Source organism: Phyllostomus discolor, chromosome 15 (assembly GCF_004126475.2).
Source record: "Phyllostomus discolor isolate MPI-MPIP mPhyDis1 chromosome 15, mPhyDis1.pri.v3, whole genome shotgun sequence".
Lineage (NCBI taxonomy): Eukaryota > Metazoa > Chordata > Mammalia > Chiroptera > Phyllostomidae > Phyllostomus > Phyllostomus discolor.
Genome location: NC_040917.2, coordinates 1,655,049 through 1,670,617, shown reverse-complemented (window position 1 = coordinate 1,670,617; position 15,569 = coordinate 1,655,049). Strand labels below are relative to the sequence as shown.

General features: G+C 38.2%; 1 protein-coding gene across 1 annotated transcript; it reads left to right on the top strand.

The window, feature by feature from the left end:
- The first annotated feature begins 393 nt into the window (after window positions 1-393).
- Window positions 394-1,773, top strand: LOC114489646 (zinc finger protein 135-like). The gene has a single exon (XM_028503540.2). It carries the CDS (start codon window positions 415-417, stop codon window positions 1,771-1,773), a length of 1,359 nt encoding a protein of 452 aa, XP_028359341.2. The 5' UTR covers window positions 394-414.
- Window positions 1,774-15,569: the final 13,796 nt, after the last annotated feature.

The following is a 15,569-nucleotide window of genomic DNA, read 5'->3' as shown; positions in this document are numbered from 1 at the left end:
ACTGTGCACGGGACTGGTAAATATAGAGAAGGTGGTAAAGTTTTTAGCCACTCTTCAGATTCCAATGAATATCAAAAAAATCATAATGGAAAGAAAATTTTCGAATGCAATGAGGGAGACAGTGCCTTTCCAGAGTCCTGTAGTCTTGCACAAGGTCACAGAATTCATACTGGAGAAAAGCATTATGAGTGTAGAGAATGTGGAAAAGCCTTTAGGTGCTCCTCAAGCTTTACTTGTCATCAGAGATTTCATACTGCAAGGAAACCTCATAAAAGTATACAATATGAGAAAGCATTTACACAGTCTTCAAACCTTACTTGCCACCAAATAATTCAAACTGGAAAGAAGCCTTATAAAAGTACACATTGTGGGAAAGAATTTACACACTCCTCAAGCCTTACTCAACATCAGAAAATGCATATTGGAGAGAATCCTTATCAATGTAAACAATGTGGTGAAACCTTTAGGCACCTGACAACACTTACTAATCATCAGAAAATTCATACTGGAGAGAAGCTTTATGAATGTACACAATGTGGCAAAACCTTTAGCCGGAATGCATACCTGACTCAACATCAGAAAATTCATACTGGAGAGAAGCCCTATGAATGTACACAATGTGGGAAAGCCTTTAGACACCTGAATACACTTACTAATCATCAGGAAATTCATACTGGGGAGAAGCCCTATGAATGTACACAATGTGATAAAGCCTTTAGACACCTGAATACACTTACTAATCATCAGAAAATTCATACTGGAGAGAAGCCTTATGAATGTACACAATGTGGCAAAACCTTTAGCCAGACTGCACACCTGACTCAACATCAGAAAATTCATACTGGAGAGAAGCCCTATGAATGTACACAATGTGGCAAAACCTTTAGCCAGACTGCACACCTGACTCAACATCAGAAAATTCATACTGGAGAGAAGCCTTATGAATGTACACAATGTGGCAAAACATTTAGCTGGACTGCAAACCTCACTCGACATCAGAAAATTCATACTGGAGAGCAACCCTATGAATGTACACAATGTGGGAAAGCCTTTAGCCGGACTGCACACCTGGCTCAACATCAGATAATTCATACTGGAGAGAAGCCCTATGAATGTACACAATGTGGGAAAGCCTTTAGACACCTGAATACACTTACTAATCATCAGAAAATTCATACTGGGGAGAAGCCCTATGAATGTACACAATGTGAAAAAGCCTTTAGACACCTGAATACACTTACTAATCATCAGAAAATTCATACTGGAGAGAAGCCCTATGAATGTACACAATGTGGCAAAACCTTTAGACAGACTGCACACCTGACTCAACATCAGAAAATTCATACTGGAGAGAAGCCCTATGAATGTACACAATGTGAAAAAGCCTTTAGACACCTGAATACACTTACTAATCATCAGAAAATTCATACTGGGGAGAAGCCCTATGAATGTACACAATGTGGCAAAACCTTTAGCCAGACTGCACACCTGAGTCAACATCAGAAAATTCATACTGGAGAGAAGCCTCATGAATGTACACAATGTGGCAAAACCTTTAGCCGGACTTCAGTCCTTAATCAGCATCAGAAAATTCATACTGGAGAGAAGCCTTATGAATGCACACAATGTGGCAAATCCTTTAGCCAGACTGCACACCTCACTCGACATCAGAAAATTCATACTGGAGAGAAACCCTATGAATGTACACAATGTGGGAAAGCCTTTAGACACCAGGGGACACTTACTCAACATCAGAAAATTCATACTGGATAGAAGCCTCATGAATGTACACAATGTGGCAAAGCCTTTGCACGCTCCTCAACCCTACTTCTGCATCAGAGATGTCATTCCCATGAAAAGGTTTATGTATATAAAATATGTGGTAAAGCCTTTCACCAGTCCTGTAACCTTTCTCGGCATCAGCAACTTCATATAGGAGAGAAGCCCTGAAAGTGTTGATTATGTAATGAAGCATTTTATAGTCCTCAAACCTTACTCAACATCAAACAATAGACACAGATGAAATGCCTTACTTATACACCTAATGTGACAAAAACTTTAAAGAGTCCTCAATGCTTATTCATCATAAAATATATTTATACTGTGGTGATGCCTTTTAAATGTACATAATGGCAGAAAGCATTAGCCACGTCCAACCCTTACTCATCATTAGTGAATTCATACTGGACACAAGGCTTATAAATGTGGACTCTGTGGCAACACTTTATGACATCAGGTCACTCATAGTGGAAATAAAGCATATAAAATCAGTGTGTATAACACATATTTTAGTGATCATAGCTGCATTACCCAGATTGGGGCATATCCATCTTCAGAAAAACTGTACAAATGTAGAAATTATGGCAAGATTTTAGCCTATAATGAAAACATACTCACCAAATTAAAGCCTTTTTTCAACATTCACTTCTTATGTGGCATATGGGATTTCACACCATTAAAAAATACATTGAAAGGGAAATTGTAGAAAATCATATACGTGGATCAATAACCTGATTATATATTGGAATGCATAGTAGGGTGGGATTCTACATTCATAAATAAGGAAAAACTTTTGTGAAATTACACAGTTTCCATAATCCCAAAGAACTGATGCCTGAAAGTGGCTTGAAAGTTATAAAAATTTAGAAAAGTACGTAATTGAAAAAGACTTTCAAAATATCATAATTCAGTAGAGATTTAATGATAGCTTTCAGGTATTGCTCTAAATCAGAATACTTATAGAGAATCACAGAAAGTTTAAAAACATCAATCAGTGCTTTTCTGTGTGCTTCAAAATGTCAAGAGGATCCATGTCTACTTAGGTATAATTACTCAGAATATAAACTACTGTCTATCATCAGCATTTGAAATATTTTGACAAGGATATATTAAATTGATTCCAGTCTCCTAGCAGTTGATGCTACTGTTTTCATTCCTGGTGTGTGTGAAATCACTGGGTTGATTGTTGGTTCCTTATCAACCTGTGAACTTGTGTATATTAGGTGAGCATCACACAATTATATTGTGTAGAAGTTTGAGCACAGTATAATGCACGATGTATCAAAAAATCTAAATGAAGTTGCTATTTTAAGGTTACACAGAATTTTGTTGTATGTTACAATGTAAGTCCTGCTATTTTGTGTTATGGTAAGACACAGATATGTTAAAAGTTTTCAATACTTTTCTAAACCTCCTTTTAAGAAAATGTCAATTTGTTAAAATCCTGATGTATCTTCATGGAAGTCATAGTTAAATATTAGTTGATATGGTTGGAGTAAAATGTCATCCATGATATGTGAGGGAATATGGACAGTTCATCCCTCAGTGCATAACATTGTTGTATGTCCACATTTGCTCAACAGTTAGCCTCTAGGTAGAAAACCAAAGAAAACTGCTGTAAGAGATGATAATTTACAACAACAGTAACACTCCCTAATGTTTCCAGTGTGTGTGTTGAGAAACAGTTAGACAATTTTACTGTGATTTTTTTTTATTTAGATGATGTGTGAACTTATATTATTATTAATAAAGGTGAATATACAGGAACAATTTAATGTCTCTAACATTATGCAGGTTTGCAGATAACAATGTGTTGTTAGGTAATGTAGTGCAGTTACGGCATTACCAGTTTGTTTTCTTTGTGGCCTTGGACATTTAATAATGTGGAATATTTCCCCGTATTGATATATTCTATTGTACCTAGTGGAACATTCTCATAATAAGTGTAGATGAAAAGTGCCTTTTGAAGAGTTCAGTATTATAATGCTGAAGAGTTATACATTATAATATTGCTCTGGTGGCATTTATTTTCTGTAACTAGGATCCTTGAACTGCCACAACCTTCTCCTGCAATTTCACATACTAGGCAGAATCTGGCAGAGTCACGGTTCAATGTACCTTCTTGACCTGAGATACACCCACCTCACCCCTAGAGCTCTGCTGCTATGAGGAACAGTCTTCCTCCACCTCAGACCTTTCACCAGGCATAACCATTAGATAAGATCTCTGCACACTTGATCAATATCTTGATTGTTGTGCTCATTTTGAATAATCTAACCTTAGCTTGAGGACCCAAAAGTCCTCTGCACATGAACCCTAATGAAATCACATGTCCTGGGGTCCCCTACATTCTCCCTGCATCTGACCTCATCCTCACACGTAGCTGATGTAGGCCTGTTGTATTCACCTCCTACAGTCTTTGGGGAATAAATTGTATATTTCAATTTTTCTGTGGTCTTTTATATGACTGCTGCTAACTATCCAGAACCCAGGTGCACTGCTTAACAAATGCTAATTTTACTTTTTAAATATTCTATTTATGTATTTATAGAGAGAAGAAAAGGAAGGGAGTAAGAGAGGGAGAGAAACATCAATGTGTGGTTCCCGCACACATGTTGCCTTTAGGGACCTGTCCCACAGCCCAGGCATATGCCCTGACTGTGAGGTGACATGGCCACCCTTTGGTTTAGAGCCTGCATTCCCCGTACTAAGCTACACCAGCAGGGCAAAGGGTGGAGTTGCTATGTTGCTTGGCCTTTGTAGGGTGGACTTATGCAGTGAGTGTTCTATAGAATCCACTGGCACATGCTCCCTGTTCACAGGAGCTGGGGGCTCCTGTTGTGTCCTCCTTTCCATTGTGGGCAGTGCACACACTGATTTTGTAATTTCTCCTTGAGTTCTTTTGTCCTTTAATGGGATGGATTTATACCTCTGCCGGTGTACTGTGAGGACTAGCCCCAACCACCCACCTCCACCCCTAGAGCTGTTACACTTCACCTGTTCAGGGGCCCATCACTCAAAGCTGGACTTACTTCAGTGCGACTTTGCTTACCAGTGAGGCTACTTCTTCAGTGCATTACTTGTGAAGGTTTTGGTGGTTCTTTGACATGAAATAAAGCTGTCTTCCAAATGCCCTGGCTTTGGGATTTCCACTTGTGCTGCCACTTCTGCCTTGCTAGGTGACATGCTATGAGATACAAAAAGATCTTCAGATGGCTGCTACTTCAGATTGTTTTAGAGGTACCCAGGAGAAGTTGACCTGTGAAAAATGCCCTACTTTTAATGGCCTGAGAATAAAGGCTACATGCAGGTGTTACAGACTATGCAGAATTCAGATGGCTTGTTTGATAGATATTAGAAAATTCTGAAATAGAATCAGCACAGGGAAGATATATGGAAAAGCAGTTGGAAACAGCCTGGGGGTGCCTGCAGTTTTGGTGGGGCAAGATATCAGGGAACCTGCAGAGCAGAGCTAAGAGCTGTAGTGAGGTGTTAGGAGACTCAGGTATGGTCCCGGTCCTACTGAGTCGTGTGGTGCTGTTGGGTGTTCTTGTGGAAAAGGGACAATTACCTCTGAGAGCACATCCATCTGAGAGATAGTTGCCCCTCCAGCTCTCACTGTGATGCCAAATCATTTATTTACTCTCTGCATGTCCAACTCCTGCCATGATGCTGAAACTCAGAGTGACTGATTCCTTGTAATTCCATTCTTATGCCCTTTAAGGGTAACACAGGGGGACTCCAGGCACCTGCTGTGTCCGTCCAGAACACCCTCACTGGTTTCCACAGCCAGAGGTTTTGGGGACTTGTCTTCCCACCAGTGGTAAGGAGGGGCATGGGGTTCAGGTGTCATGTTGGGAACCATCACACTTTAGGTGGAATTTCTACAGCCAAGTTATCTCTCCTAGTTTTGAACCACTACACAAAATTGGGAATGTGGGACATACAATTTTCCTATTTTTGCCCATTCTACCCATTTCTATGTGCCTTTCCCTGGGCTTTACTTTTTATTCATTCATTTATTATTATTATTATTATTATTATTATTATTATTATTATTATTTTGTGTGTGGAACTTCTGTACATCCAGATCAGGTGGTTTCTGAACAATGGTTGTTCTGCAGTTTAGTTGTAATTCGGATGTGCTCATGGAGCATTTGAGTATAGGGTAAACTTTTCTATAATCTTGATCACAATCCCTAGGCTTTCTGATTTTAGATTACATGTATATGATGCCTGAGACCCATTATTCATTCTTCCTACTTCTGCTTTATTTCACTTAGCAAAATGTTCTCATTGTTCACATATGTTGGTGCAAAAGGTGACTTTTTTTTTTAATCTGGAATCGCTGAATAAAAAATATTTCATTTAATTCATTTTATATGATATATTATTTTCTATTAATCTCTTAGACATTTTGGTTCTTTTGTGTATTGACTTTTGTAAAGAATGCTTGAATGAATATCAATATGCAGGATTCTGTTTTAGGTAACAATTCCATTTTTTGATATATTTCCTGAATGGGATGTTTTTTGTGAAATGGTTTCCCTTTCTCAGGTAATATATGTGAATTTTACACTTATTCCCTAGTGGATTCACCAATTTACATTCCCACCAGTGGTTTGATAGGATGCCATTTTCCATCATCCCACGTTGTCTCTGCTGTTTTTGAGGAAACTAGTTGTAAGAATTCAAAGATAGTACCTTAATGTGGTTCTGATTCATATTTTTCTGCAAGAGAGGAGCTGGGGATAGTGACCATGTTAGGAAAAGCATTTTGTTTTGAAAGCATTTTCTTAACTTCTTCATGTTGTCAATGGTATATTGTGTTTTACACTTTTTAACTCCCCTTTCTTCAGATCATTTTTTAGGTGCTCCTGTTTTGGATTTTTTATCAGCGTAATATATGGGCTGTTGTTTAGCATTTATTCCTGTTCAGATTCAAAATTCATGTTCAGATATTCATGTTCATGCATCAATAATATGGGTATCATTTTCATTCTCAATGTAGATTAGCAGTATAGTTACTATAAATTGATGCATATTTGGGGGTTATGTTGGAAAAACGCCCATTTCTGGAAAACAAAGGTAATTAAAAATCATGAGTGCATTTATTATAGGGATTTTGTAACTAGCTACTCTAATATTAAATTGAACTGCATATGATCAATAGTTCATTACTAAAGAATTCTATTTCCTTAGAATTTTGGGAAATTGGAAGTCCATCATTTGGAAATGTCTCAACTGTGTTCAGCATACCTTTACTTGTGTTGGAATTTTAGTTTTCAACATAAACTATTTATTGGGAATCTTACCTGATAAAAAACCTAGGGATCTTTACAGCTGGTCAATAATTTGTTTTCCACATGTTATCAAGACATGAAACCCAATAGAAACAAGTAATACAAGAGAAATTTACCAAACTGTGGAAATTTTGTGAAAATGTGAAAATATATATAGAAACTAAGAGTCACACTATGTCAAAAGTCAGCTAATGTTATATATCACAGGAACATGAACGTATTGTAATTGTTCCTCATCATTAGTGTTTATACAAGTAATCTGATATTTTAGGAAGACTATATTATTATTTTTGAATTTTAACCAAAACATGCATATCTAGTGGTCTCTAGGAAGCAAACAGTATGAATAAAGCTCTCACTTCATTGGGTAGGGTCCATTCATATCCATTGCTACTGGAAAACATGGACACTCAATATAAAATTCCTAATGGTGTACATAAGCATCAGAGAAGGCACAGAATTATATAAAAGTCTATGTTTATACTTAGTAGATTCAAGGTGCCCACCTCTAGAAAGACCACTTAAGGCTTAGAGAAAGTGTGCTGTACTAACAGACCATGAGAGGCAGAACTGGGCTTTTCCTGGGAACAGAGTGACAAGTTCCTACTGAGAGATTGTATGCTAGATATGACACAGAGGAAATGATGCTTTTATTAAGCAAATGGAAATAGCTTGTATTTTAAAGATTGTTCACAAACATGCCTTATTCTTAAAAATTGTTGATATAGAAGTTGCCAGGCAGAATGCTAAAATAATTAACTGGAATAGTATTTGTAACTGTATGATTCACACTGCATTTGTGTCCTAATTTTTCTGCTTCTTATTGGAAATATATCTTATGTTTCCTGATTTAATGATAAAATTTAACCATCACTTATAACCCTGCATAGATAATATTTATTTTGCCAAAACAGTTTTTATATCATATTTATTCATTTTTATTGATTGATTGATTTTTATAGATAGAGGAAGGGACAGGAATGGAAATGGAAACATTGTTTGCTATTCCACTTATTTTGTTTACTAAATATTTTATTGTCGTTCTGTTACACTTGTCCAGTATTTCCCTCATTGCTTTACTCCATCCACCCCCTGCACAACTCCCAAACGCAATTCCCACCCTATTTGCCTGTCCATGGATCTCTCATACATGTTCCTTCAATAATTACTTCCCCTTCTCTCCCCCCCATATCTTCCTGCCCATCCCCTGGGGTTGCTCTCAGTCATTGACTTGTTCCCATGTATCTGAGTTAATTTTCCTTGTTTGTTTGTTTTCTTCATTAGGTTCCTTTTATAGGTGAGATCATATGATATTTGGGTTTCAGTGCCTGGCTTATTTGACTTAGCAAAATAGAAATAATAAAATATTTGTTATGATCTTGGAGCACTCAGGAAAATTATTGTGGTGAGTAGTATACAATGGAAACCTACCTTTCTTTGATAAACTAGAAATTCCATACACTTGAACCCAAAGCTTTTTAGTATTAATTTACACTTGCCATCACTATGGTGGTTGAAACGGAAAAGCATTCACTGTTTGGTTTGTATATTGAAACTGATGAGCCCATATACTAAAGCATTAAAAGACTCCCTGTAACATAAAAAAAAAAAAAAAGCTTTTCGGGGAGAACAGGGTGGGCATGCTGAAATGGTTAATCACATGGCTTCAGAAAATAAAGAATGACGAGAGTTTTGAGGTGTTATGGTGTGTCATGAGTGGTCCTGGGATGCAGTGCCCTATACAGGTACAAACCTTCAGCCTGTATCAAACAAGGAAACCCTCAAGCTGCATTTCCAGTTTTTCCAGACTGACAGAAGGAAGAGAAGATGGATCAAGACTTCAAATATATGAATGGTAAAGCATTTACAAATGGATTCAGACTTTTCCATAAGACCCTGAATATTTGCTCTTGAAACAGTTTATTTCTTGGTTGGTAAAGATCCTGATATTCATTCATTCTTCACATACTTCATTACAATCTCTTTTTTTCTGAAGGATGCCCACATAGGTTCCATTGTAGGACGTAGTTTTCAAAATGCTTGTAAATGACTATTTGTATACATTTCATAGGATAATTTTATACAAGTTTAACAAAAAATAATTCTTTGCCATGTTCATTAGGTAAGAATCATTAAGGAGCAATTTTACTCAATGAGAAAATTTCTGAAGGATATAAGAATGTTGATTTTAAACTTGGATAAGCCCTGACTGGTGTAGGTCAGTGAACTGATTGCTGGTCTGGGAATCAAAAGGTTGTCAGTTCGAATCCCATTCAAGGCCATGTAATGATTGAGGGTCAGGTCCCTGGTACGAGATGCACAAGATGCATAGACACATTGATGTTTCTATCCCTCTATTTCTCCATCACTTGCCATCTAATAATAAATAAATAAAATATTTTCAAAAATTATATTAAAGCAAATTTGGATAGGAAGTAATATGTATCATTGTTCATGTAGAACTGTATTATTTTTTATTTAATGAATTTTTCTTAGCTTTTCTTCCTTTGAAATGAATATATACATACAAGAAAGACACAAAATAAGTGCTCTATAAATGTGAACAAAAGAGTTGCTTTAGGTCTTTGGTTCACTAAAAGAACCAGAATGTCACAGGTTGTTAACAGAAGTCTACTTGTGTGTGAGTTGATTCTGGTCAGGTACTTGAGAAGTAAATGAAAGTGTGTCGAGATCAAGCAGCATACAGTAAGGTAAAAGTAAACAGAGCCAATAAGAAAACAGATCCCAAGATGGTGGGTGGGTTTTTAAACAGGGAGACAACCTCCATTGTCCAGTATCTGCACTGTGGGGCCATTTCTACCTGACTGGTCTTCTTAATCACAGCCAGCACATTTAGCAGAGAAAGTGAGGTCTGTAGTGGAGTTACCATGTCAACTGACACCTGATGTCCACCATCTGTAATTTGTACCCATCACAAAATAATGAACACGATTCTTTTATTGGTGATTTTAATTTCTCACTGCATTTAACACCATATTTGAATAGATATGATTTCAAAAATGAAGGAGTGATTTGCAGGCTGGACTTCAAGAATGGAATTGGGAGTCATCCCTCAGTCCTAAACTGAACATTAGAAAATAATTTGAGTGTGCACTTGAAGTTAAAACTGAAAACCCTGGTGCACTTTAAATGAAGAGCATGGCCCTCAGGCCCTTTGAAGTAAGAGCCCAGCTAACTTAAATGGCACTGGTGAAATTCCTTAATATCACACAATATACTAGGGCTGGGAAACTACACTTGTTCTTCTAGGGAGGACTGAGAAGCACAAGGACCCTGGGATGCATGTAAAAAGTCAGACATGTATTGCCAAAAGTGGTGGCTATAGGGAACAAGAATGGAAGTACTCTTTTCCATACAAATTTCTGTATTCAGATATATATATTGTTGTGTTGTTTACACTTGCAGAAAGTTGTATCATAAAACTCACTGGAACCTGATTAACTTAAAATAATCATTGAAACTATAAAATGTATAAGAAAGAAGCTGGGGAAAGCTGCATTTTTCAGGAGGAAAGCATGCTTTCTAGTAGAGGTGAGCAGGTATGATAAGGGAAAAGGATACAGAAGGACTAGATATTCATTCTCAGGACAACTGGACTCAAGAAAACAATCATTCTTTCCTCTGGCCCCTAGAAATAGGTCCCTGAACTACATTCCACCCAGGAAAGCTGCACATTTGTTGTGGACCAGAGTCTTATGGGTACCAACTTTTTCTACTGAATGGTACAAGCATTGAGGTGTTCTTGTTGTGTTGCCACAAAATGTCTTATGTGAGGAGGACCCTACAAAGGGGTTTGAATCAGAGGAGTCTCATTGGAGGTTTATATGCATTTGAATATAAATAAATTCATTGCTATACTTCAGAGGACTGTAATGATGCATAAGAAGGACTTTTACAAAAACCTTTTGTATCTCTGGGATTCATGGAAAATTCATCAATAATTGCTTGGGGACTAAAAACATTTGTCTTGCTATAGTACTGTGAGCACATTTAACAGGTGTGTGCTGTTCTTTTGGGGAGGCAGAGTGTTCTTATGAAGAAACAACAGTTTTCCTCCTCTTCTGGAGACAAGCTTTTCTAGTTTGTTTCCCATCCTTTATGGCCCCTTTAGCAAGACTAATGTGACCACACTCACCATTGCACTAAAATCTGACACTCCTGGTCACCAAATTGTGGAATTTTCCACAACAACCAGCAATTCTCAGGGACACCAGCAGGCAATTAATGGACTCGGTAACATATTACATTAAGAGTCATACAGTATTAAACCACAGTCAATATAAACATAAGAGAAAGATTACAAACATAATGTCAAAAATCATCTAAAATCTATGGGAGTGTCACGATCTTAATATTTACTAGAAACCTCACAAATTCTCCAATCATGGTCAAGCCTTACAAAATGGTTTCAAGTCAAAGGGAGTGGTCAAGTGAAGAACATAACTAAGGAGAAATATGTAGAAAAGAGTCCTGGTCCCTACTCAGCGACATCTTCACGGCTCCTCCATGCCAGTCCCTGCCACCACCAGGCCTGTATTCAGGTGCTGCCCTTTGCCAGACTTGCTCCACTCAGACTCCCACCCCTGGGCACTTGGATAAAGTGTGTATGTGCCTTTCCTGAGACTCTGGAGGTACTTGCAGATCCCAGACATCTTGCAAATCTTCCTCTGTCTAGTGTTTCTCGTTGGATACCAAACCTCTGAGTTCACATTCCTGCACACGTGCAGCCGGAGGGTTGCTACTGTGGTTGAACTACTAGCTGCTGAGCCTCAGGCAATGGTGAGTGTGGAATATAAATGAGAAGCACCCAAACCCTGACCGATTTGCATCAGGTGGGTGCGGGACCCATTTTCACTGAATCACTGAGGCTGTCCCATCCGAGGTCTCTCCACCATTCTTTTGTGAATTTTCTCCTGAGAGACATTGCCTGGGCAACCAGCCCACCCCTCAGTATTTGAAGTCACAAGTCAGGTACAGCAAACAGTCTGTTTGCCTCACCGTTCAGGGGCTATGGAGTCGGAATTTCTCCCCATGGTGCAGGTGTGCCGAAGCTGACTTTGGTATCCTCTAAGTTTAATAACATGGACTTCACACAGAGACCTTTGTTCAGAGAAGTAGTGAAAACAGTTGCAGGGCCAGCAAGCAAGATTATGGATGCAAAGGGGTCTTGGATTGCAAAGGGTTCTACTTGCTTTTTACAGCTAAACTGTAACAATTCTGGTTGTTATATAGATCACCTGCGGAGATCTTAGAAGTGACATCAGCTATGCTCCCTGACAGATTTACTAAACTTCTCTGGGTGGGTCATTCTTGTTGAATGAGGGTGGCCCAGGTGATACTCAGGTGAACCCAATGCTTAGCAGGAGGGCTTGACATGCATCTGTGACAGGTGAGAGCAGGCTTTGTTCAGGGAAATAATGGAATGCTCTGTTGGGTGCTGGGTCCAGGAGAGCACCTCACCTTCTTCCTGCTGTATCAGTTTGTAGACCTCTGAGGGAGGAGAGAGCACACAAAGACAGAAAAAAAAAAAGAAAGAAACGCTCAATGTGGTCTACCTGTACCAGTTCTTTTGTCCTGTTTCTTTATGACAAAGGAGATGAGAAGGTGGGCCTTTCAGCATTTCCAGGTCCTTCTGCCAGTGATTGTGGTGGGTTTAGACAAAAGGGCTGTGCCTTTGAGGACACACTCTCAAAATGCTAACTTGATTCCTCAGTATATGGTGGCTTGGAAAAAAAAATGGAGGAGGAGGAGCAGGACCAGGAGAATATGGCAGCTTCTCAGGTAAAAGATGTGTCCTGGGTCAGATTCTGTGCTTGCTTTTTTTCCATAATATGATTGGATTAAGAATCAGAAACCTTTATTTATTTTATTTGATGCTGTTTGACAATGAGATTGTTTTTTTTTTCTATTTCTTTCATTTTGTATTTATGATAGTCATGGGCAGTAGTTTCTGCTCAGTCCTTTTACCTTTGTCCCAGGTCATCCTGTGCATTCCCTTTATCTAGGCTGCCCCAGGTCAAGGATTCCTGCCTTTAATGAATAATCTTCAAACAGTGAACTCATCTCCTCTGTGACAGGTCAACCTTGGACAGCAGTTGTGCACAATATATTTGCTGGGTTGGGCTCAGAGGCTCGGGTATTGGTGGGGAAGGGATACATATAGTTAAGTTCATACAGCTGAGGCATCAACACTGTGCATCAGAGGTAAGAAAATGCAGATTTTCCAGTGAGAATTACCGTGAATATTCTGAAAAAGAGCAGTCAGTAGAATAGACTTTGTCACTCAATTGATAAGAATATCTTGCTGTTTAAATATACAATTAGTGTACTGAATATGAGAGGTACCTATCGATTGACATTGAAAAACTGAATGTTTACTTATGATTGTGTTCATATAATGACCTTCTTATTTATGTATTTTGCCAGTAGTATTTCACCATCAAGGACATGTCCTTCTGCATGCCTCAGTCAATGAATATTCATTGTCCCAATCCACCTGATAGTCACCTGGCGACTTGTTCTTTTCAGTGTAGAGTTAATAGTTTTCTTGTATCATTATCAAGAGTCTAGCAGGGAATTATTAAGGGATGTGGAAAAAAATTATCACAGCATCTGCACATATGTGTTGCCTTTTTAACTTGCATTTGCTTTGGAAGATACAGGCCCTATATTTATTCATAGAGATCATTGGCTTTCAACATGGAGAGTTTAATCAGTGGGGCTTTGTTCCTGTAAAATTTTGTTATATTGCACAGTCATGTTACAGACATATTCTACTTTAACACCTTTTGTATTTTCAGGTAACTTTACCGGAATCATGTTCTAAACATATGTTTAATTCAGATGAATTGGTAAGATCTAGCTGTGTGCTAATGATGCAAAAAGATTTTCAAAGAAATAAAGCATTAAGAAACCATAGCTTTAACTCCTTTTCTACCATTATGTGTGTATTTGTCTTTATTGTGTTTATAACACACACATGGTATCTTTGAATGACAGACTCATCATATTTACAGAAGTACAAAATAACCTTGATATATGATGACATAGAAATCACATGTTCTATTTATTTCATTTCTAACTAGTTTCCATATGTACCAGTATGTGTGACTGTGTGCATAAAATGTTAACAGTTGAGTTACATTGTCGTTTTACTCTTTTAAGATATTTTCATTCTTCTGAGTTTGAAACATAGCAGTGAACATCCATGAATGAGGTCTGTATGTGTATTTGGCTATGTTTCTTTGAAAATCGTAGCTCAGGTTTTGAGTAAAACTAGAAGGATATCTTTTACTGTATGTTTCAGGAAATATTCTCATATCAAGAATAATCTTGTTCTCCTGGCTGGCATAGCTCAGTGGATTGAGCGGGGGCTGCAAACCAAAGTGTCGCATGTTTGATTCCCAGTCAAGGTACAAGCCTGGGTTGTAGGCCATGACCTCCAGCAACCACACATTGATGTTTCTCTCTCTATGTCTCCATCTCTTCCCTCTCTAAAAATAAATAAATAAATAAAATATTTTAAAAAAGAATAATCTTGTTCTCAATGTAACTCTACTAAATTTTCAAATAAAATTATGTCTGCTATATTTGTTACATCTTGAGAAATGTAAATTTAATGTACAATTCATGTACAATTAATGTACAATTCATTTGACTCCAAATGATGTGTGACTTATTTTCTGTGCTTTCCTGTTTGTGCCATTGAGAAGTAGGGCATGTGGGCCAAGGACCATGGCTTCATTAGTAAAGAGTGATCTTGTCACTGCCAGCCAAAATGAAGGCATAGGTAGATATCCTTGGCTTTATTGTGCAAACAAAAGGATAGCAACCAATTTGAAAAGAACAAAACAGTAGAAGGGACAGATTTACATTTTTGGAAATCAGAAAACCAAGGAGTCAAAGAAGAAACATTTATACAGACAGATGGGAGGGGCAGAGATACTCAGAGAGGGTGTAGATTATGTGCAGAAAGGTGGAAGCTGGCATACAAGATGTATGAGGCAGTGGCTGGAGAACTGGGGTTGTGAGGCAGCAGTTGGTAGACCAGGTGGTATTACATTCATGTCCAAAAAAAAAAAAAACAGGAAAACAACAGGAAAAGAAGACAGACAATGCAAACTAGGGTTCCAGCATGGGAAACTGAAGCCACAAAGCTCTGGCTGTATAAACCTGTGGTGGTTGCAGGGGCAGGAGGAACTCAGAGTCTCACAGAAGACTGTGTTGCAGGTTCCCATGTGATCCGAGGAGGTACACAAGCCCACTCACCACAGAATCATCACCAGAAAGGCCAATTTGCTTGAGGGTATCTGTAGGATTGACTGAGTGGGGGGTGAGATATGAACAAACAGGGTTTTTCCCTCTCTGATGCTTCCCCCACAAACAGCACCACAACCCAGCAAAGTGGGTTTTCCTGCCTGCCCTGGAATAGCTAAGGGTCCACCCCTTGGAATGTAACAGGTGAAA